At 36.9% G+C, this 25,537-nt stretch overlaps 1 protein-coding gene across 1 annotated transcript in view; it reads left to right on the forward strand.

The window, feature by feature from the left end:
* AGTPBP1 (ATP/GTP binding protein 1) overlaps positions 1 to 25,537 on the forward strand; it is a 273,980-nt gene that overhangs the window by 61,030 nt on the left and 187,413 nt on the right. Inside the window, exons 6-8 of the mRNA XM_006900869.1 lie at positions 3,810 to 3,941; positions 11,129 to 11,222; positions 14,346 to 14,383. Of these exons, the coding sequence (XP_006900931.1) occupies positions 3,810 to 3,941; positions 11,129 to 11,222; positions 14,346 to 14,383 (264 nt within the window). The remainder of the gene's footprint in view (positions 1 to 3,809; positions 3,942 to 11,128; positions 11,223 to 14,345; positions 14,384 to 25,537) is intronic.

Raw genomic sequence — 25,537 nt, forward strand, 5'->3', positions numbered from 1 at the left:
AGAGGCACATCATGCTGGGCAGAGTGGAGGGACAGTGCAGGAGGGGAAGACCCTCTATGAGGTGGATTGATTCAGTGACTGGGGTAATCGGGATGGATGTGTCAGAGGCATTGAGATTGGCACAGGATAGAGCATGGTTTAGGACTGTTGTACATAGGGTCGCTATGAGTCACAAGCGACTCGATGGCACGTAACAACAACAGTATTATTAATAAGGAACCTTGGTGACATAGTGGTTAAAATGCAGAGCTGCTAATCTTGAAGTTGGATATTGAAAATCCACCAGCTGCTCTGAGGAAAAAGGATAAGGTACTCTGATTCCATAAAAAGTAAGGATGGACAGTCTTGGAAAGCCTATGGGATGGTGCTGTCCACCTGGTAGGGTCAGTGTGAATCAGAATCGTTGTGCTGAAGGCGAGTTGGTTTAAAAAGAATAATCCTGTTTTGATGCATGTTGCTGTATAGCTCCTACTTCTTATTGCAAAGTACCATATGTACCTTGTCTTTTTAAATTTTATATTGGTTTGCATAATAATTTAATATATATTATTTCACACTTCCTTCAATCACGTTGTGCTTTTATACAGTCATTCTCCAGTTATTGTTGTTATTGTTATGTTCCATTGAGTCATCTGCTTCTCATAGTGACCCTATGTACAATAGCTCTAAACCCTGCTCAGTCTTTAGCCAATATCATCTGCAATAGATCCAATCCTACTTCACCGATCACTGAGTCGATCCATCTCATCCTGGGTATTCCTCCCTTGTGCTGTCCCTCCACCCTTCCAAGCATGATGTCCCTCTCCAAGGACTGGACCCTTCTGACCACATGCACAGAATATGTGAGATGGAGCTTCAGAATACTTATCTCCAAAGAGCAGCCTGGTTTCACCCTGTCGAGGACAGACCTATTGGTTCTCTTGCCAGTCCACAGTATGTTCAACATTCCTTTGCACCACAGTTCTAAGGCATCGATCCTACTTTTGTCTTCCTTAGTTATTGTCCAGTTCCCTGAGGCATAGCAAGTAATTTCAAAGACAATGGCTTGGATCAGAGAGAGGCACTTTAGCCTTGAGACTGACTTCATTGCTTTTCAGTACTCTAGAGAGGTTCCTGACAGCAGACATTTCCACTGCAATTCATCTTTTGATTTCCTCACTGCTGGTGCCAAGAGTATTGATTGTGGGGCTAAGCAAGCTGAAGTTACCAACAATCTCAATCTCTTCTCCATCCATCATGAAGCTGCCACTTGGCCCAGTGGTGAGAATCTTTGTCTTCTTGATGTTGAGCTTCAAATAATATTGAAAGCCACAGTCCTTGACCTTCTGCAGCAAACATCTCTTCAGTTTTAGCAAGCAAAGTTGTATCATCTGCATAACGTAGGTTGTTGATGCATCTTTCTCCAATCCTGATGTCATATCCCTCTTCAAAATGTCCAGCCTCCTGAATAATTTGTTCTTCATATAGATTGAAAAGGTTTGGAAATAGGATGCATCCCTGATGCATACCTTTCCTGATCCTGCTGATGAGTGCTTCTTGGTCCGAGTATAAGTTTCGCATATGCACAATTAAGTGTTCTGGGATTCCCATTATTCTCATGGTTAGACACAGTTTATTGTACACAGTCAAATGCCTTTGCATAGTCAATGAAACACAGATAGACATTCATCTGGTACTCTCTGTTTTCAGCACAGGTCCATCTGATGTTGAGTGTGATGTCCGTAATGTCACAGCCTCTTCTAAACTCAGCCTTCACATCTGGCAGTTCTCTGCTGATGTATTGTTCCAGTAATTTCTGGATAATCTTCAGCAGGATCTTGCTTCCTTGTGATATTAATTTAATAATTTCCACACTCTTTTGGGTCACCCTTTTTTTTTTGGAATGGGAATATAAATACAGATCTCTTCCAGTCAGTTGGCCAGCTGGTTGTCTAACAGATTTTTTGGAATAGCCTGGTGAGCACGTCCAGGGAAGCATCTGCTTACAGCAATATGTCAATTGATATTCCATCAATTCCTGGAACCTTGTTTTATGCCAATTCCGTCAGAGCAGCTTGACCTTCCTCCTAGATCATCATAGGTTCTTGCTCATGTATTATATAATGTAATTCTTCTGTGTCAGCCAATTCTTTTTGGTATGTGTCTCTCTGATTGTTTTGATTTTTTTTTAAATTTTTTACTTATTTTATTTTATAATGATTTATTTACACATTTTGAATACATCGTTTTTCACACCGGACCCTTCCCATTTCCTTCACCCTTCAACCCATCGAATTGTGTGACCCTATTGATTACCATCCCCACTCTCCCTGGCCTTGCTCACCCCTCTGCTTCCACCTCGCTCTCCTTGGATCCTTATGCATGAACAACGATTTTGTAAATTATTTCCCAACTTGGGAGGCACTGGAAAGCATTATGCTGAGTGAACTAACTCCGTTCCATAAGGACGAATACTGTATAAAAATCCATCTTCTTTTGATGTTTAGTGGGTCATTCAGCATTCTACCTTCCATATCCTTAAGTATTGCAAATTGGGGCTTGAATTTGTTCTTCAGTTCCTTCAGCTTAAGAATGCTGAGCGAGTTAGGCTCTTGGTTTTCCAACTCCAGCTCCTTGCACATTTCATTATAATACTTTGCTTTGTCTTCCTGTGTTACCTTTTGAAATCTTCTGTTCAGCGCCTTAACTTCTTGATTTCTTCCCTTTGCTTTGGCTTCTTGGCCTTGTAGTGCAATATTCAGAGTCTCTCCTGATAACCATCTTCATCTTTTCTTTTTTGTCTGTCTTTGCAGTGACTTTTGCATTCTTCATAAATGATATTTTTGATATCTGCCCTTTGCTCTTCAGTGCTCAAGACTTCAAACATGTTCCTGAGATGGTCTTTAAATTCTGTTGGGATAGACTTGAGGTCATACTTTGGTTCTTATGGCTTTGATTTTATTTTCTTTAGCTTCACTTTGAACTTGCACATGAGAAGTTGACGGTCTGTTCCACAGTTAGCACGTGGCCTAGTTTTCACAGCTGATACAGAACTTCTGTGATTTTTCCACAGATATAGTCAGTCTGATTCCTGTGTAGACTATTAGGTGAAGTCTATGTGTATAGTTGCCACTTATGTTTCTTATTAAAAGTGTTTTCAATGAATAGATCATTGATTGAAACAGAATTCTATCATTCTATCTTGGTGTCATTTCTGTCATCAAGTTCATACTTTGTGACTACTGATTCTTCCCTGATCACTGATCTATGCCCACTATTATCCCATCTTTTGAGATCTCCACTTGATCTATCTTATCTTACTTCTTTTACCCGCTACCCACCAAACTCTGTGAGTTCTTCCGTCCTCAGCATCATTCGCCTTAATCTCCTCCCCGTCCCCCTTTGGACTTTTATCCACATCTTACATCTTCTATTTTTATAATAATAGTCTTATGCATTATTTGTCCTTATCAGACTGAGTGAGTTCACTCAGCATTATACCTTGAATTTTTAATATGCTGGGCTTTATATTATATAACTTGATTCCTAATTGCAAGTTGTGTGTAAATGTTCATTACCTGGGACTACCTATACATTCTGTACTTTCTTTCAAGCTAGTTTTCAAAAGTGAGTAATTTGAAAAATCATACAATAAAAGAATTGCAATTTTAGTTAATTTCTTTATATTTGGTGAAGAAACTTTATATTTGAGCAACTTTATGTTTGATAATATGAGTTTATAGTGTAAAGTTTAAATAGAATTGCTTTCTGATATCATTTAGTTAATAAGTTCTGTATGAATTGTTTTTCTTTCTTTTTTTAAAAAATAGACAAAAAATTTGGAGTGAAAGCTAGAATTAATGGAGCTCTGAATATAACCCTAAATTTGGTCAAACAGAATTTGCAGAATCTTCGCTTAGTTCTGCCTTGTCTTCAACTTTTACGAGTATATTCTGCTAACTGTGAGTATTTTGGACAATTTTTTTATTAACTCAATATTGTAAAATTGTAGAAAACTAAAAAATTGAAAGGGCCAAATTACTGAGTAAATTATTCTTGCTGCTTTTAGTTTCTAAATCCAGCTGCCACAAAAGGGATGTGTGATAAGCAGGTGATGTCAAAATATTGAAAACTCTTAAGAATTTTATAAAGTGTTAAAATGAGATGAATGAGTAAGTAGACTGGGAAAAGATTTGAGAGAATATGAGGGTATTGGCACCTGTAAATCTACAATTGCCTCCTTGATGTTTCCTGATTGGGAGGACTTTGCAGTCAGTGGAGAAGTGTCATGACAGAGACTGACGTAGCTGATAGGAAGAGGGATTATAGAGAGATAGTCTTGTTCCATTGTTTCCCACACACATTTTCATTAAAAATCTTGAATTTGTCCCACTTGAATTTTAAGAACCATCTCAAAAGTAGATTTGAAGTATATATACAAAATCAAAGGCCAATGTTATTCTCAATTGTGAGAGATTGAAGGCATTTCCCCTTTGAATAGGAACCTGTCAAATTTGTCCTTTATCACCATTCCTATGCAGATAATGTTGAAGTCCTATCTAGAGTCATAAGGCAACTAAAGGAATTCAGAGGCAACCACATGTCAAGGTGGAAGTCAAACTATCTGCTTTTTAAAATCTGTAGATTTTATCCCCTCAATAGAAAAATCTTGAAGACTTACTGGAAACATTATTGGATTTAAATTTCCAGTTTAATAAAGTGGCAGATGTTAAAGTATTAAAAAAAAAATAATCAGTAGACTTTGTCTACAGTGACAAAGAGAACTCTGAACAGTAAGTAAGGAAAACTATGCAATTTACAATACCGCTAACTGTAAGAATGAAATACTGAGGGATAAAATAGAACCAGAAATACAAAAGACCCTTCCAAAGAGCAGAGCCCTGGTGCCCTCTGCCCAAGCACAAAACTTAAACAGCTGGGAGTCAGTGAAAGCCTGTTGAGTGCCCGTCTCCCTGAGAGCTTTCATGGATTGCTTCTCTATCCAATGCAAAGAAAGTTGGACTCTCTCCAGGAGAACTATTAAGTGTGGAGTTGGCTGAAGCCCAGCATTTGATAGGAACATAAGAGTTTTCTTCTCTTGTGCTGACCGTCTACCCTTCCAAGCATGATGTCTTTCTCCAGGGACTGGTTCCTCCTGGCACCATGCCTAAATTAGTGAGATGGAGCTTCAAAATCCTTGCCTCCAAGAAGCAAGTTAGTTTCACCCTCTCCAGGACAAACCTGTTTGTTCTCTTTGTAATCCATGTTATGTTTAATACTCTTCTTCAGAACCACAACTAAAAAACATCAATAATTCCTCTATAATTCCTATTCATTGTCCAGCTCTCAGACACATAACAAACAATGTGTACCTTAGTCTTTAGACTGGTCTTTTTAGTGATGTATAAATTCTGAGGTGAGTGCTACCCAGACTCTGGTTTTCTAATTTATAATATTAAGCCATTTTTCTAGGTTCTTAAAAAAATACCCTTGTAAAGATAAATAGAAAATACTACTACAAGAAATCCTAAGAGACATAAGTAGAAAAATATACCCTATTCATAAATTGGAAGAAATAATATTGTGAATATAGCAATATTATTAAAGCAATCTACAAATACAGTAGAGTCTCTATCGTTATACAGTCATCATTTTTCAAGGATATGTAAAAAGTAGTCACTAACTTCATATGGAAAAGAAAATGCCCCTGGAAAAGTAAGGAGATGCCGAAGAAGAAAAACAGAATAGAAGGCTTACAATTTTGAGTTTCAAAATCTATACCACAGTAATTAACAGAGCAAAGTACTGTTACAGTGATAGGTACACTGACCAATGGAATAAAATTCAGAACTTAGGAGGAAATTTTTACACACACACACACACACACACACTATTGGTACATAACAAAGAAACTAAATATATTAATTAACTGGGTGAAAAATAGTCACTTAAACATATGGTACTGGCAGAATTGGCTATCCATCTGAGGTTCATACTTGACACCAAATAAAAAAGCTAACTCAAATCATAGCCCTCAGAGTAAAATCGAAAACTATAAAGGACATCAAAGAAAAAAATTGAGGCAACCTTAAGAGCCTTCAACTATAGCTTAAGCGTTGTTGTTGTGTGCCTTCGAGTCCCCTGCGACTCATAGCGACCCTATGTACAACAGCCCTAAACTCTGCTCTGTCTTGTGCCAGTTGTACTGTCTCTGACACTCCCACCCTGATTACCCCAGTCACTGAATCAATCCACCTCATAGAGGGTCTTCCCCTCCTGCGCTGTCCCTCCACCCTCCCAAGCATGATGTCCTTCTCCAAGGACCGGTCTCTCCTTACAGCATGTCCAAAGTATGTTAGATGGAGCTTCAAAATCCTTGCCTCCAAGGAGCCACCCAGTTTAACCCTTTCCAGGATGAATCTGTTTGTTTTCCTAGCAGTCCATGGTACTCTCAATACCCTTATAGCTTAAGGAGAATATTAAATAATGAATGTAACTGATGTACAGTTAACAATAGAATTAGATACGTGAGACCTGCTAAAATGAAATATTTTTTTTAATTAAAGTTATTTATTCCTGATATACAGATAAAATGAAATCTTTATGTCATTCAAAAAATTCTGTAAGAGAGTAAAAAGAGAAGCTACACATTATGAAAACAGTATTTGCTAATGACACATCTGATACCTGATTTTTGTAACATTCTAACATTGCAACAAGAAAATAAAAATTAACTCAATCACAAAATAAGGAGAGGATATTAATAGCATTTTACCAAAGACTACTTCCTGACTAACAAGCATATGAAGAAATGCTCAAGTTCACTTGGCTGTCAGAGCAATGCAAATCAAGACAGCAATGAAATATTCTCTCACTACAGCATAAATAACACTCTTCAGGGAGACATTAAACACTAAGTGATGGCCAGCATGTGGGGAGATGGAAACTCATTTACTGTTGATGGGAATGGAAAATGATGTAACCACTATGGAAAACAATTTGGTGCTTTCTTTGAAAGTTAGTGGAAGTAGGAACACCATTTGATCCTCCTATCCCAGTACTAGGCTATATATCCTAAAGAAATAAGAACTGTAACACAAGCAGGTAAATTCACTCTCATGTTTATTGCAGCTGTATTTATAATATTACCACTATTCTTTCAATTTGCCATACTGTGTTGGCATGCAAGTTGCTGTGATGTTGACCACTTAGCAACTTCATGATAGATGGAGAAAAAGTTTAAATTGGCAAGGGTTTAATTTTAATTCAATTGACAGTCAGTATAGATGGTAGCAACAGTCAGGAAATCAAATGATAAGTTGCATTGGCAAAACTGGCTATTGAGGAACTCTTAAAAGAGCAAAGACATAAGTAAATGGAGTAGAATGTGCCTGACTCGGGCTAGAGTATTTTCATTTGCTTCTTATCCATATGAAAGTTGCACATTGAAGAAAGATGACAGAAGAAAAATTGATGCTTTGAGTTATGGTATTGGAGAAGAATAATGAATATCTCATGAATTGCCAAACAAGCAAACAAGTCTGTCTTGGAGGAGGCACACTCTGGGTGCTTTTTAGATGGTGCCGTTTGCCTTTAAAGTGGTGAAACTTCTTTGCACATTCTTGAAGGCCTGTTGATGGAAAAAGACATCATGCTAAGAAAGGTAGAAAGTCAGTGAAAGACAGTAAGACACACAATAAAATGGATTGGCCCAATGATTACATGGCAGAGATTGTGATGATGATGTAGGTTAGAGCATGATTTCAGTCTATTGTTCATAATATCTCTTATGAGTCATAGTCAACTTAATGGTACCTGACAACAGCATTTATAATAACAAAGAGCTGAAAACGATCCAAGTGTCCTTTACAGGATGCATGACTAGAGAAACTGGTATATTCACACAATGGAGTGTTTTGAAGGATTGACACAGTGACTGTGGCGGTTCAGTCAGGTGTGTCAGAGAGAGGTGAGGCTGGCTCAGGATAGGGGAGCGTTGCTATCCATTGTAGTTGACTTGACGGCAACAAAAATGTTAAAAATTAACAAAATGCTACAAGACATGGATTAAATTAGAACAAATTATTCAGAGTTACATCAGCAAAAAAGGACAATTAAAAGTAAGAAATGGCTTATATAGTATCAATCTTGATGATTAACAGAAATGAGGATTGAGGAGAAGGGGAATAAAAAGAAATAAAAATTTTTTTGAAAAGCACATAAATACAGATATTATACATACATATTTTTTAAAAGGAAGTACAGTTCTAGTATTTTCATGTCTATTGTTTAGCTATAAGTTCAGGGAGAGGGAGGGGGATAAAAAGAATAGGTTTGATACATTGATCACTAAAACTATGATACATTGATCATAGACTAACCAAGGTGTGGGATAATATTAAAGATATACATGAAACAAGCAAAAGATCATTAAAATGACTGCAAGGATGGAAAAGACCAAAACAGATGTTTGGAGAAACTCTGCATTTGATCGTCAGCATAGAGAAGCTACAGCAAAAGTAAGAAATAAGAAAGATTAATAAGAAGTATCAAAGTATGGCTTGAGAAAGTATCATAATGAAATGTGCAGACACATAGAGTTAGAAAACCAGAAGCTCTTTATTTCTTAAACTCAAAGAGCTGAAGAAAAGGAAAAAAATTAGACTTCAGTTTCAGTATTGAAACATTCTGTGGGCACAAAATTGAGTGTTAGCAGGAAGTATCAAAAGAAGATGGAAGGAATACACATAGTCACTGTTTTATGCTACTGTAGCGTATGATCAAGAACCAGTGCTACTTAAGAAAGAAGTGCCCCCAGTGGGCACAGGAAGGATATGAACAGACACTTCACCAAAGAAGATGTTCAGATGGCCAACAAACACATGAAGAGATATTCAAAATCCCTAGCTCTAAGAGAGATGCAAATCAAAACAACTATGAGATATCTGGAACCCTTATTCACTGTTGGTGGGAGTGTAAAATGGTGCAGCCACTACGGAAGGCAGTATGGTGCTTTCTCAGAAAGTTGCAAATAGAAATACCATTTGACCGAGCAATTCTACTACTAGAAATATACCCCAAAGAAACCATAACCGCTACCCAAGCAGATATTTGCACACCCATGTTTATCACATCTTTGTTCACAATAGTAAAAAGTTGGAAACAACCTAAATGCCCTCCAACAAATGAATGGATAGAGAAGCTGTGGTGTATTCACACAATGAAATACTATGCTTCATTGAAAAACAAGGAGCTCATGAAATATTATACAAAATGGATGACCCTGGAGGACATTATGCTGAGTGAAATATCTCAGTCACAAAAGGACAAATACTGCATAGTACCACTGTTGTAAAATGTGACTGACATCAGGGTTGGGGTGAGACTGAGAAAGATGAAATAAATGATGTATACTGCATTGAAACAGATGAGGGAGAGAACTGTTTAAAAGTTTTATATGATTAGGTATTATTGTCATGACAGGAGTCCAGAATGAAAGTTACATAGTGGAATGGACTTGAGAAGAGGGATTGTATAACAATGAAAGAATTTTTCTTTTACTTTTCAAAGAATGAACTGGAGGGGGTGGGTAGGCGGGGAGAAAAGTGCAACAATGAATGAATGGACGTCCACAATCTCTGTACATTTTCATTCAAATTAATAATAATAAAAAAGGGAAGAAGTCAAAGCTGCACTAAAGGCATTGATTTGAGAAAAAAAAAAGGTTTTGGGAATTGAGAGACTATTGGAAGTATTTTAGCAAACAGGTGCAGTCCTGGATATACTCAGGAGTGAACACAACTATGCAGAAACACACGCCTTAACAATATTCTTAGTATAAATGACTGTACACCCAATAGAACTCAGTACGGTGGTGATTGAAATCCTTTGACAGATTGTTGGAGGATTGATAAGCTTCCATAAGATCATAGTCTTAAATCAGCTTGGCTGTAACAGAAAACAGCAACATGCTCAGAAGAGGACAGTTTAAGTGCTTAGAGGAAGGGAACTAATAAATAACGCTTTTATAATTGAAATGAACATAAGAAAATGAATTATGTAGCTAACAAAAAACATTAATAACAGAGCAACAATCAGAAGGAAAACAGAAATATAAATAGTAAAGAAAAAAACTGAAAGGGTATATAGTTGTTGTTAAATGCCATTAAGTAACAATAAGTAGTTATATGCACAGTAGCTCTGAACCCTGTCCTGAACCATTCTCATTGTCTCTTTGTTTCATACTTCACTTGCTTTACTTAACTTATTAATAAGGTTATAAGTAATTAATGAGGACTGTAAAGTCTTCATTGCCTCTTACTGAGACCATAACTTCCCAGTGAGTTTTGCAGGTACAACTGAGTGGTTCTCACTTGCTTATTTAGAAAGCAAATCTGATTTCCTTCCCTGCTTTTGGGAAGTTCTAAGTAGCTGAAAGTATGAAGTTATAGAGCCTTTTGTAATTTGTTTCTTAGCTGCTTTTCTCATTTCATCTTCACCTTTGTTTTTGTTCTATATGACATCCTTTAATAACCTGTAACTATTTGTTGTCTTTTCTGTAATGTTCATGGTAACCTTAGTCTTTGGAGATGATTATCCCAGAGCCACATCAATACCTAAACTCCAGTTCCTTTTCTAGCTAACACTTGAAATTGAAAATTGAACCCAAGTATCACTTTCTCCAGAAATATGTTCTACTTTATTCTGGGATATGAACTCTTCAGTGGTACAGCCTAAATTACCTACAATTCTTAATGTATTTATCAAGTAATTTTGTAATTTCATATTTATTTTTTTCTATTCTTCTCTGCATTTGTTCACTAAATACAGAAATTGTACTTGTCTTAGAATCCCCATGTCTAGATATTTAGTGTTACTCATTATATTTATTGAATAAACAAATAGAACTACTTAAATATTTTTATAGTATATTATTATCATTTGTTCATATTATTTTAGAATTTCTTTGCACATACTCATTAAACAAAGAGACACCAGTCTTACCTCTGAATTACTGAATAAAGTAGATCTTAAGAGTAACAACTTTTATTGATCAGTTTTTTGTTTTAAATTTGTGTTAAAAAATAAGTATGCAATTTTAATTACTGAGATTTTATAATAATTTTGTGTGTTTTTCTCATCCCCAAAGCTGTGAATTCAGTTTCCTTAGGGAAAAATGGAGTTGTGGAATTGATGTTTAAAATTATTGGACCATTTAGTAAGAAGAATTCAAGTCTCATGAAGTGAGTAAATGAATATAAATACAACTAAAGCTATTCTACAAGATATACCACTTTGTATATCTTGTATATACCACCTTGTATGACACTGCAGATTTCCTCTGTAATCATGGGCCTCATTATCCCTAACAATGAGCTGGTTCAGTGAAATTTTATCTAAGAACATTTGTTAGTTCTTTAAATAGTAATTCTGTTATGAAAATTTTCTTTTTTAATAAAGTTTAACCTTCCAACTATGTATCAAAATTAGAACTAATATAGTATTTTTATAGTTTAGAATTTATTTTATTGTCCTTGTTTATTAAGTTTAGATTTTATTTTTAATAGATAAAATTATACTTTATAAACATAATTTTTACATTTGTATATAAATATAGTGTTTGTATATATGACATGAACATTTCTAGACACTGAATAAAAGAAAAACATTTATAGAGTATTATTCATTCAGGAGCATTTATTGAGTGCCTGCTATGTTTTTCAGATAGCTTTGCAGTTTTTAGAAAAAGAATTTTCTTCTTTAGTGTGTTTAGCTGAAAATGTCTTAGATGAGTTCATTTTTGTTTTGTCAAAATGTCACTTTTTTGCTGTTCTGATATTGAGCTATTTATTTGTACTCATAGATCTTTCTACCTTAGAAAATGAAATCAGCTTTCAATCCATTGGTTACATTTATATTTTTCTTCAGTGATGTTAGGAAGTATTCTTTTATTAAAAAACTCATCATCGTGAAATTTTGCAAGTACTTATATAGACTAAATGTGATATTGCATTAAGCTAATTAGATTGGTTATATTAATTACTTATATTCAATAATTAATTACTTATATTCAATAATTGAGCTGTGGTGCTGGAGAAGAGTATTGAGAATACCATGGACTGCTAGGAAACAAACAGATTTGTCCTGGAAAGGGTTAAACCGGGTGGCTCCTTGGAGGCAAGGATTCTGAGGCTCCGTCTAACATACTTCGGACATGTAGTGAGGAGAGACCGGTCCTTAGAGAAGGACATCATGCTTGGGAGGGTGGAGGGACAGCGCAGGAGAGGAAGGCCCTCTATGAGGTGGATTGATTCAGTGACTGGGATAATTGGGATGGGAGTGTCAGAGACAGTGTGATTGGCACAGGACAGAGCAGAGTTTAGGGCTGTTGTATATAGGGTTGCTATGAGTCGCAAGCAACTCGATAGCACATAACAACAACAATTCAACAATATCCAATATTCTACTGCTTTTGCTTGATTTAGTCTCCCTCTGCACTGCCTCTTGTTTTGTTGGGTTATTTAAAATAATATCAGGCATTATGTATGTATGTTGTTGTGTACGGTCAAGTCAGAACTGACCAATAGCTGACCCTCCAACAGATTTTCTGAGGCATTTGGGCTTAGTTTGTTTGAAATGGAACCCCACTTTATTCTTCATATTTATACAGTTTTCTGACATAAACAGAAGTAGAAAGATTAGTATATTTACCCTTGAAGCTGCAGTGCAATTCCGAAGGCATGTGGTTTGAATCCAATCCACTGGCTGCATTGAGGGAGAAGGATGGGCAGTTAACTGCTTTTTCTGGAATGTAGATTTTACAGTATGCTCAATATCAAAGAAAGGCCTTTTAGCATTCCACAATATAATTTCTAGCTTATCATATGATATTTAATATTTTCTGATTATCTAAAAAAGTATATTTTATAAACGACTTGTTTGTTTAAATCAGGTCTGTATTCATTGTACTTGCCGATACCTCTCATAGTCTTTTTAAATCAGTATCAAACCCTCTTGTTTTGTTCTATTTGTTGAAGAATGGCTCACTTTTTAGATTAAGAGGACTGTGTGCTTGAGTCCTTAACATGTAGATACTGCCTTAAGATTGTCCTCTCTTTCACTGACCTTTTCCAGCATTTTTTCTCCCCCAAGGACTAGCCCTTCTTGTCCAAAATATGTGAGATAAAGTTTCACCATCCTTGACTCTGAGGAGCACCCTGGTTGCACTTCCTCCAGGTTTTTTCATTTTTGCCTCAAGGAGCACTCTGGCTATACTTTCTTTAAGACATTTTTGTTTGTTAAGCTATCTGTGGAAAAGATGAGTTTGTTTTCTAATTTTGTATCCAGGAACTATCTGCTATTTGAACCATCTGCAATTAAATGCTATTGAGAATTTAATAAATGTTTGATGATGATGAAATGTTTACACTTAAAAGCACAGATAATTTCATGGAAATGTATTGTACCTCTTGGAACACACTGAGAGACACTGTTGTGGGTAACCATTTTTTTTAAGTTATTGAAATTCAGTCCCGTTTCTGCAGTAATTCCTTTTTAAAAAGCACATTTGAATTGTTTTTCAAAGTATTGTAGTGTGTCTTTTTAAAGTTGATTAATGGCAGTTGATTTTTTTATGTGTAAATTACTTGGTTTCTCTACCTTCCCTCTTTTTAGTGTTATTTAAATGAAAGTTTAAATTGTCTTTCCATTCAGTTGTATGTAAAATATTCAGTGTGAAAAAAAGTGTAAACACTGTCCACATTTAGAGTTATCCCTTTGTGTTTTAATAGGTATTAAGATATTTTGACATACTATACTCTCTTTGGAGCCTTAGGCTAAACATTATTAGGAATTTCCTCTTCCCTGACCTCCATCTTACAAAATATTTTAAATTTATTATGTGCTTTTATATGAGTATATTGCTTGATAAGAGTTATAACTTTCAAGTTAGAATGCTAAGAAAATTTATAGAAATTTGCAATTAGGAACTGAATTTATGTTAAACTTGCTTTTGTTATAATGCTTTTTTGCACCAGGGCCTATGATTCTTTAAAGATAAGTATGACTTATTTGTGAGCCCTTATCAGAATATAATAATTCAGATATTGATTCTGATTTAAATACTCTGGCAGCATTGGTTTTCTTCTTAAAATTGTTTTTGGTTGTTTTTAATTGCTATTTCAATCTTACTCATATCTGATTTTAAACTGAAGGTAGAGTTGTATACTGAGAAACACCAGATGCAGTCTTTCATAACAAGTATATATTTTGCAGTACATTATATTATCTAAAAATAACTTACTGATTTACTACTATAGATTAATTTTACTAGTTGTGTTGTTTGTGTTTTCTTGTTGTGTTCACAGGGTTGCTTTAGAAACTCTTGCGGCATTACTAAAATCAAGTAAGTTTTCAAGTACTAGAAATAGTAGTTTACATTTATCTGAGTATTTTATCTGCTGTGTTAAAGAACCTGGAGATAATGATTTAATCTATAACCACTCTTGGTTAGTTATAAAGCTTGATTATCATACTTTAATGTGAAAAGTGATGTGATCATCTAGTAGAGTTGCTGTACATCACACTTAATGTCATATTGTGTTGATCTGTAATTTATTATGTAAATGAATGCAAGTTATTGAAATACTGACTTCTGTTTCTCAGTTATTTAAATAAAAGTAAATACTTGTTAGGAGAGGAAAATAATACAAAGATATTATATAAACCAAATTCACTGCTCTTAAGTCCGTTCTGAACCATGGCAATGTCCATTGAATATCCAAGGCTGTGAATTATAGAAGAGATTGTTTTATTGTTCTTTCATGAGTGGTGAATGAATTTGAACTGCTTAATGCTTAATGGTTCCTTTATGCAAGTATTGTTTTTAAAGAAAATAACACTCTACTGAGAGTGTGTTTACTATGAAAAAATATCTTATTAAACAATTTCATTTCTTTGTAGCATATGATTTTCACTATATTTGTATTAGAAATTTTTTTCACAATAAATTTATATTTATAACATTATAAGAGTGAATCTGGATGTAAAGTTTCAGTCTAATTTAATTTAGACATGAAACACCGTTTTCTGTATTTTCAAGAGTGAAATACTGGAATAAATTTGTTTTACTATGATATGCCTTTGCAGAGTAATGATCTACATTTTATATTTTTAAAAATCTCTAAAATAGTTGTTGTTGTAGTTAGGTGCCATTGAGTCAAGTATGACTCCTAGTGACCCTATGAACGAACAAAAGATCTGAACCTAGTCCTATCCTGCACAATCCTCACACTTCCTGACACACAAGAGCCCATTGCAGCAGTCACTGTTTCAGCTCACCTGGTTGAGGGTCTTCCTCTCTTTAGCCGACCTTCCACCCTTTCCAACATCATGTCCCTCTCCAAAGACTAGCACCTCCTAGCAACATGTCCAAAGTATGTGAGCTGAAGCCATCTTTCTTGCCTCAAAAGAATACTCTGGCTGCACCATTTCTAAAACATTCTTGTTTGTTTTCTTGGCTGTGCATGGGATATTCAGTGCTCTTCTCCAACACCACAGCTCAAAGGCATCAATTCTTTTCTGTCATCCTTATTCATTGTCCAGGTCTCTGATGCATACCTAGTAATCTGAAAGACTATCGTCTGTATCAGATGCACCTTAGTCTTCAAACTTATATCACTACTCCTCAATAATTTGGGAAGATCCCTAACTTTAGATTTTTCCATTGTAATGCATCTCCTTATTTCCTGACAGGCTTGTACCAACGGTGTTAATTGTGACTTTTGGACTATGAGTGCAACACCATTTTTCCTCTGTTTTTCATTCCCTGCATAGTATACCATATGATTATCTGATTCAAAATGACCATACCTGGTCCATTGCATCTCACTAATGTCTAGTATGTCTATATTCATGCGTCCCATTTCATTTTTAACAACTTTCAGTTTTCCAACATTCAAGCTACATGTACAATTCATGTACAATTGTTAAATAATGTTTGTTACTGATCTTCCTCATTTCAGTTGACTTCCAATATGGGCTCTGCCACTACATTACTATAACTAACCTCTTTGTTTAGTGTTCATAGAGTTTTCAAAAGCATTTTAGTTGGGAAGCAGATGGCTTATCCTGCTTTCTAGTCTGTCTTAATCAGGGAGCTCCACCAAAACCTGTCCATGATGGGAAACCCTTTTGGAATTTGACACACAGTGGCAAAGATTTCAGTATCACAGCAAGTATTCTCAAATAATTACCCAAGTAACCTCAGTACAGCAAACTGACAGACAAGTGCAGCAGCACTTAGAATAATGTTCTCTCCACAGTCAATAGCGCTGACTTTTAAATACAAAAGCCAGCCTACCAGATCCTTTTTGTCTACACAAGAGGCTTCCCACCAAAGCTGTATCTTCTTTTAATAATTTATGTTAGGAGTATGAGTAGTTGTTTTTGTTGTTAGGTGCTGTCAGGTTGTCACTACAACTCATAGTGACCCTCTGAACAATGAATCTAACTAAACCTTGCCTTATCCTGTACCATCCTTATTGTCTTTGATATTCTTGAGCCCATTGTTGCAGTCACTATGTCAGTATATCTTGAGGATGTTCCTGTCCACCACCCCTCCAAGCATGATGTTCTCCTCTTCTATTTTTTTTCCCCCCATTTACAAACACTTCTTTATTGCAGACATTTAAGCATAGGTACATGGAAGAAGCTATATTGCAGGTTTTATACACGGTGGTTTAAGAGGCAGCAAGCATCTACCTCTCCCCAACCCCTACCTCCCAAATACAAAGCAGCCTGGAAACCAGTCCTAATGAAACCTCCTGAGTTTGCACTCTTCTCAGAGATCCCTCCAGCCTGTAGCCAGGCAATCTGTGGGGTCTGAGGTAGGCTTTGTCCTCTATCCACGGTTAGAGGGTGGTGGGAGTGGTGTTTACAGGTCAGGTTTAGCTGGGGTACTCTCACCAAACCTAACACTAGCTGGGGCAGCAGCCCACACCCTGAGATTAGTCACCATTTAACACCAAGTTTACATTACCCAGGGGTCTCAAGGCTGAGGCACTAGATTGAGCAAGACCTCTACTCTCAAAGCCGAGGTGCAGAGAAAGTCCCAACAGCTTGAAGGCTGTCAAAGTATGTGCAGCAAGGGAGGGAACAGAAAAGGAGCCCAGAAAACATCTTGCAGAGGTTTGAGGGATGGCAACTGTGGGGCACACAACCCTTCTTCCACAGTTCCAAATCTAGACTCCAACTCAACTGGACCTAGTTCGCATTGGAGTCTGGTTATTCTCACCATCCATCCACTTTTGAGGCAATGACACAAAGTAGTGGAACAGAATCCGAGTTGCCCTCTGCTTCGCTTAGGGCTTGTGGGGCACTGAGGATATGATTCTGACCCTTTGGGGGATTAGGAATGTGAAAAGAGGCCCCCCCTTTATTCCACAAACCTCTGCTTATCTTTGATCTTAATGAGACCCAGCCCAGAGGACCCGTGCCTGAGGGGGTTTTTGTCAAGGTCTCTCCAGCTTCAAGGGATTTTAGGGAATACCTCCTTGCTATAAAACCTAGCTGTCATACCAGAAATATTCTTCCTGTTACTAGGACCCTAAACCTACCTACTGCAAGTGTCAGAACAGACCCGTGTCCTCCTCTATCCACAGTTCACATCTCCAAAGTGGGAGTGGAACACACGCCCTCTAGGCCTTCTGAGAAGCTAGCTTCTGCAGTTTCAACTAGCAAGAACAGTTATTGCTGAATTCAAGCAGAACAGAGACATGGGGTAGGGTAGTTCTTGATGCCTGCCAAACTATTAAACTAATTAAAACTGTTAAGAAAATTTTCGTGGTTTTATTGTATAATGAGGTATTGAAACATCTGAACAAATCAATATCTGGGCGGTGAGGCAGCTGCTTTCTCCTTCACTTCTTTGGGTTACTAGAGCAACTTGCCAGTAGATTAAAAGATGTCTTCCTCTTCTAAGGACAGGGCTTTCATAACAATATGCCCCAAATAAGTGAGACACAGCTTCACCATCCTTGCCTCTAAGGAGCACCCTGGCTGCAGTTTCTCCAACACATACTTGTTTGCTTTTTTGACAGTCAATAGGATATTTAGTACTTTTCACTTGCACCATGACTTAAAGGCATAGGTACTTCTATCCTCCTTGGTCATTGCCCAACTTTCAGAAACATAACAAGTACCAGAAAAGCCTTGGTTTGAATCAGATGAAAAGCTATGCTACTAGTCTTCAAACTGACATTATAGTTCCTTAACACTTTAGAAAAGTGTTAAGCACATTTACCCAATGTAGTATGTCTTCTGATTTCTTGACTGCTGAGTCTAAGTGTGTTGATTATGGATCCAATCAAGATAAATCATTGCGAACTTCAGTCTTCTCTCTATCATGATGTTGCTGTTTTTTTCTTACGGTGAGGGTTTTTGTCTTTCTGATGTTGAGATTCGAAGGGTGTAGTTCTTGGTCTTCTGCAGTAAGTATTTCAAGTCATCTTCACTTTGGGCTGATAAGATTGTTATCTGCATAATACAGGTTATTGATGAGTCTTCCTTCTGATCCTGATGCCACACTCTTCTTCATAAAGCTCACCTTCTTGAATGATTTGCTCAGGAGAAAGAATTCAGTACTAACATACACCTTTTTTGATTTTAAACCATACAGTGTTTGCTTGCCCTGTTCAGATAACAGTGTCTTGGTCTAGAAGTTTCATTATGAGCACAAGTAAGAGTTCTGAGCTTTCTATTCTTCTGAGTGTTAACTATAATTTGTTATGGTCCACACACTCAAATGTCTTTGCAGTTAATTAAAAAAAAATTAAAAAAATAAACATCCTACTTGAGTTCTCTGCAATTAGCCAAGACGTAACTAACATCAGCCGTGATATCTCTGGTGCCATAGCCTCTTCTAAATCCAGCTTGAATTTCTGGCAGTGTTCTGTTGATAGTCTGTTTCAGCTGTTTTTGGATAATCTTTAGCATGATTTTACTTGCATGTGATACTAATAATATTGTTTGATAGTTTCTACATTTTATTGGATCATCTTTTTTTGGAATGGAAACAAAGATGGATCTTTTCCAGTCAGTTGGCCAGGTAGCTGTCTTCCAAATTTTTTTGGCATAGAGTGGTAAGCATGTTCAGGGCTACAGCTACAGTTGGTATCCCATCAATTCCCGGACCCTCATCATTTGCCAGTGTCTTCAGTGTAGTTTGATTCCTGATCATATGGTACTTCCTGAAATGATTCTGTGTCAGCCAGTTCATTTTTATATAGTGGTTCTGTGTATTCGTCATCTTTTCCTGTTTTTTTGATAGTTTAAGATTTTGCTTACAGCATCCTTCAGTATTGTGACTTGAGGCTTGAATTTGTTTTTAATTTTTCTCAACTTCAGAAGCATCTTTCCTTCTTTATTTTCTAATTTCAGCTATTACACAGTTATAGTACTTTGTTTTATATTCTCTCTGCTCTTTGAAATACTCTTTTCAGCTCTTTTACCTTGCCATTTTCCCTTTTTTGGGGGGGCAGCAGGGTGCTTCTTAACATTCTAATGCAACTTTCACAGTCTCTTTTACCATCCTCTTTCTCTTCTGTCTTTGTAATGACCTGCTTTCTTCATGGATGATATAATTGATGTCATCTCACAACTCATCTGGTCTTTGCTAATGTTTGGTGCCTCAAAATTAGTCTTGGGATGGCTTTTAAATTCAAATGGGACAGAAAGGTAGATAGGTCATGTTTTGCTTCTTGTGAACTTGTTTTGATTGTCTTCACCTTTAGTTTGAACCTGCACAAGAGTAATTGATGCTCTGTGCCATAATCAGGACCTGGACTGAATTTAACTGTTGACATTGAGCTTCTCCAATGGTTTTATCCTACTGATTTAACCAGTTTGATTTCTGTATGTAGTTCATCAGGTGAGGTCTAACGTGTATAGTCACCATTTGGGTTTTTTTGCTTTTAGTTGAGTGTTTTGTACTTGTACTTTGTGTTTTATATAATCATTCATATACATTATATTTTATATAATTATCCTTGCTCTGTGCCTGTATCACCACATGTTATTAAGCCCCCATTCAACTTTTCCTATTAATTCATCCCACTGCACCCTCTAAACTCAGCTATCCCAATGATTTACCCCCTTCCTGGTTTTCTGCTCTCCTCCTCTCCTTTCCCTTTTGAACATTTATGCATATCTTACTATGTTACCCTCCTATTTTCACAATAGTGGCCTTATGCAATAATTGTCCTTATGTGATTGAGTATCTCATGCAGCAATATACTCTCTAGACTCTTCTATGTTATATGTTGTTTTTGGTTGCCATTGATTCGAGTACAACTCATAGTGACCCTATGAGCAGAAGGCCTGAAGCCTTTCTGTAACTAACATCATTTCTCCAAGTTCATAGAGTTTCCAGAGTCATGTTGTTTAGGAAGTGGATGCCATTTCCGTTTCCAATCTATGTTATTTAGGATTTTACAAAATCGTTGCACACTGTTGCTGCATAGTATCCCATTGTGTAAATGTATGGCACTTTCTCAATTCAATTGATTGTTAATGGGTACTTGGTATTATATTTTCTTGATGAATAATACTGTTCTGAACATAGGTGTACAAATGTCCATCCGTGTCTCAGTTTTGATTTCCTTGGAATAGCTGGGTCATATGGGATTTCTATGTTTGGCATTTTGAGGAAATGATAAGCTGCCTTGCAAAGCTTCCATTTTATAATCCCACCAGCAGTCCCCAAGAGTTCTAGCCTCTGCATCATCTCCAACATTTATTGTGTACTGTTTTGTTGAATTTTGCTACTGCTGCTGGAGTAAGGTGGTAGCTCATTGTTTTTTTAATTTATTTGCATCTATGAATGCTAGTGATAATGAACATTTCTCCATATCTTTCTTGGTCATCTAGATCTCCTCCTATTGTAGAGTCTTTCCATGTCTTTTGCTTACTTTGTGATTGAGCTATCAGTCTTTTTCTAGAGGCAGTCCTGTAGCATTCTGAAAACTATGGTTATGAGTCTGTTATAGGAAGTATTGTTTCTGCATGTTTTTTCCAGATCTGTGGGTTTGCTTTTTACTCTACTGGAGATAGTTTTGGATACACCTATGGATTTGATTTTAAGAAGGGTTAGGGTTTTTTAAAGAAGTTGTTTGCAGTGAATTAATCATTGGTTGTACAAAATGTGATCCTTTGCCAGAAGATTTGTTGGCTATAATATTTTTAATTTAAATATTTAATTTTGTTATGATTTTCATTAATATATTTAAGTTTTGTGCTTTCAATGCCCCTTTTCTCCAAGGGATGAATAATTAACAGTCAATTTATTAAAGAAAACTAACCCTATTATAGGTCATATCAACTTGCACATAAAATTGAGTTAAAATTAAGATTAATTCTGAAATTAATATAGGCACATATTGTTTTTAAAATTTAGATTATATTGTTGTTGTTGTTGTTGTTGTTGTTTGATTCCGTCAAGTTGTAGACGACTCATAGCGACCCTATGAACAAACGGCCTGAGCACTGTTGGTACATAGAGTTTCCGGAGGCAAGCCATTTCGGAAGTGGATGCTGCTACTTACTGCTTAAGCTTTCATTAAAGCTTACTGATAATTAGAATTGGTGATGTTAATTTTAAATTTTTAATTAGTGAAAAGTATAAAATTATAAAAAATTTCAGGTATTTTTTTCTAGAAGTTAGTTAACCAAAAATGATGAAAATTGGGAGAACCAAAATGGTGGCAGTGGAGGAAACAGCATAAGGAGCTGGAAACAGCATATGGCAAGCTGTATAGAAATGGGCCACCAGAGAGACCAGTACAGCATGACGTGGACAGTAGGAATTTGAGTCAGAAATTTTATTAAAATAATTAGTTTGGGAGTCATAGGAACAGCAAGCCACAGGCCCTGGTGGAAGCCTCCAGCTGAGCTGCTGTGAGACCCACCCACCAGGAGCGAGTGGGTTGGTAGGAATTTGACTGAGTTTTCCTGGGCCCCACTGACTGGCCAGGAGTGAGCAGGCTGGAAGGAAGGAATTTGAGTTTTTCTTGGGCCCTGCTGGCTGGCCAGGAGTGAGCAGGTCGGTAGGAATTTGACTGAGTTTTCTTAAATCCCGCTGGACCCAGGGCCCTGCTGTGGTGGGGACCCCTGGGCAAGGACACCTGGATGAGGGCCACTGGGCATGGACTGCTGAGCGACAGCCATTGGGTCGGAGATGGACAGCTGGAATTTGAGTAGGGACCCCATTCATGAGCACATCTGGACAGCTGAAATCTGAGTGAGGTCACTTGCAAGTGGCTGACCTACCCCCGTAGTCTCCATACTTCCTGTGATTGCCCTGTCTTCCATTCAACTCCACACCCATGCCTACACGTCCAGTCAGCTTGCCTTTAATCTGGAGCACCTTGATCTGACTTACTTACAAGAGGCTACTCTCATAGGCCCTGAATTGAACCTTCCCTTAAGTCAGAATTTTAGAGAGAAACACAGGTTTTAACTGCCCCACTGATTGCTAGAACATTATCTTCAGATCAAGAACCTACCAATGTCACAAACGAAGCAGGCTATCTCGCACCCTACACAAGCACAAAGCAAGATGTCACTCCCAGAAGGTGACGCAGTATCAATGGATTTCCTGAAGCCAGAAAGTATGATGGAACTTTCTGACACAGAATTTAAAAGAACAATGATTGAATATTTTCAATGGGTGAAAGACAAACTTGAGGAATTACAGGACACTGCAAGCAAAAACCAGGAGGAACTTAAAAAAATTCAGAACAATGCAAATGAGCCATTAGTGGCACTGGAAAAACAAGAAACCACAATCCAAAATATGAGGTCCACTCTTTCAGATGCTGTCAACATGATGGAGACCCATGAGCAGAGTTAAAGAGATGGAACACAGAACCAGTGAAAGAGAAGATAGAATTGTCACCACTGATCTGGTAGAGCAAAAAGCAGAATCAAAAAGGAGGGAAAAAGAAGAAAACTGAAGAATAATGTGAGACACAATTTAGAGAAATAACATGAACATTATTTGAATCCCAGAACAGGAAGAAGCAGGTAAAGACACCGAAAAAAGTTGTGGAAGAATTACTAGAGGGAAATTTCCAGGCATAATGCAGAATGAGAGACTATATATTGAAGAGGCTGAGCGAACACCATATAGAATAGACCCAAAAGAAAAACACCAAGTAGTCAAACTTGCCAGAACCAAAAATAAGGAGAGAATTCTGAAAAGCAGTGAGGGAGAAACAAAGAGCAACCTATAAGGGAGAACAGATAAAATTATGATTTCTCAGCTGAAACCATGCAAGCAAGAAGACAGTGGAAGGACATATCAAGCACTCAAAGAGCACAACTGTCAACCAAGAATACTGCACCCAGCAAAATTGTCCATCAAATATGAAGGATAGAATAAGATATTCCCAGAAAAAAAGAACCTAAGGGAGTTTGTGAAAACAAGACCAGCATTACTGGAAACACTAAGAGATGTCCTTCTTACAGACCTGCCACAGAAAGCAGGATGGGCCAAAGTAACTAGCAACATCAAAAAGAACTCAACAAAATGATAGCAATAAAACCCTGCCTATCAATAATCACACTGAATGAGAATGATTTGATGCCTGAGGAGATGACCAAAGTTATACAAGTGTTCAGGTCTTTCATTTATAGGGTCACTATGAGTCATCTACGACTTGATGGTACTTAACAACAATAACAGGGACAACCTAGAGCTATGTTGGCCTAGTGCACAGAAAGTTTTATTACCAAGCCCAATATGGATGATTTTAATCTGCAGCCCTCAGGCCTGGTTTAAATTGTTTTTGGTCAAACATTCTTCTAAGTGTATAGCACTGTGCATTGCTGTACAGAGGTAACTCGTGGTTGCTGTGATGCTAACATTGTGACACTGATGTGTCAGACAGATAATGGTTTCCATGGCGGACAGTGTTTGGTAGTGCTTCCTGATTAAAATGACCTTGGAAGCAGGAGTGGCATTCACTTCTGAAATGGCTTGCCTCTGGAAACTCTATGAACATAGAGAAACGACAACAATTATACAAGTGTTCAGGTCTTTCGTTCATAGGGTCGCTATGAGTCGTTTACGACTTGACAGCAGTTAACAACAACAAACAATAATGACTTGTCAGATAAGGGACTTATGTCTAGAATTTATAAAATACTTGAGCTCCACAACAAGAGAAAAAAGTGAATTACCAAATTGAAAAATAGGCACAGGATATGAACAGACACTTCACAAAAGAAGACATTCAGATGGCCAACAAACACATGAAGAAATGTTCAAAATCTCTAGCTCTAAGAGAGATGCAAATCAAAACAACTATGAGATATCATCTCACCCTAGTAAGAATAGCAAAGTTTAACAGAACAGCATGCAACAAATGGTGGCGAGGTTATGGAAAAACTGGAACCCTTATTCACTGTTGGTGGGAGTGTAAAATGATATAATCACTATGGAAGACAGTATGGCGCTTTCTCAGAAAGTTGCAACTAGAAATACCTTTTGACCGAGCAATTCCACTACTGGGAATATACCTCCAAGAAACCATAACTGCCACCCAAGCAGATGTATATACACCCATGTTTATTGCAGCTTTGTTCACAATAGCAACAAGTTGGATACAACCCAAGTGCCCATCAGCAAACGAATGGATAGAGAAGCTGGGTGTATTCACACAATGGAATACTACACTGCATTGAAAAACAAGGAACTCATGCAATATTATTCAAAGTGGGTGACCCTGGAGGACATTATGCTGAGTGAAGTATCTCAGTCTTAAAAACACAAATACTGCATAGTGCCACTGTTGTAAAATGGGACTGATATCGAGGTTGAGGCAAGACTGAGAAAGGGAATAAATAATGTATACTGCATTGGAAGAGATGAGGGAGAGACTGATTAGTTATTATTATCATGACACGAGTCCAGAATGAAGGCTGCATAGTGGAGTGGACTTGGGGGGAGGGATTTTATAACAATGAAAGAATTTTTCTTTTACTTTTCAAAGAATATAGCGAATTGTGGGGGAGGAGTGGGCAGGGAGATAAGTGCAGCAATGAATGAATGGAAATCTAAAGTCTCTGTAAACTTTGATTAAAATGAATTAAAAAAATGCAAAAAAATGAAAATTGAATATTTTCACTTTCAATTTGTCGTTCATAAAATAAGCATATGGTTTGATGTAATAAGGTGAGTATCTTTGCAACCACTACCAAGGTCAGCAAAGAGAGCTGAGACAGCCACTCTAGAAGCCCCTTTCACACTCATCGCTATCAGAGTTTTTGTTCCCCAGCAGTAACCACAATCCTGACTTATAATAATTAAAATGTTCTTATTTTCTTGCTTTTCCTTTTAATATTGTCACCCAAATGGACCACCCTAGACATTATATTATAGTCATGCCCAATTTTTTTATTTAATATATCCTTCATACCACCTGAATTTCAGAATCATCTCAGGAACAGGTTTGAGGCCTTGAACACTAATGAGCGAAGACCAGATGAGTTGTGGGAGGAT

Source organism: Elephantulus edwardii, unplaced genomic scaffold (assembly GCF_000299155.1).
Source record: "Elephantulus edwardii isolate Elephantulus edwardi_28Jun2011 unplaced genomic scaffold, EleEdw1.0 scaffold00298, whole genome shotgun sequence".
In the NCBI taxonomy this organism is placed as follows: domain Eukaryota; kingdom Metazoa; phylum Chordata; class Mammalia; order Macroscelidea; family Macroscelididae; genus Elephantulus; species Elephantulus edwardii.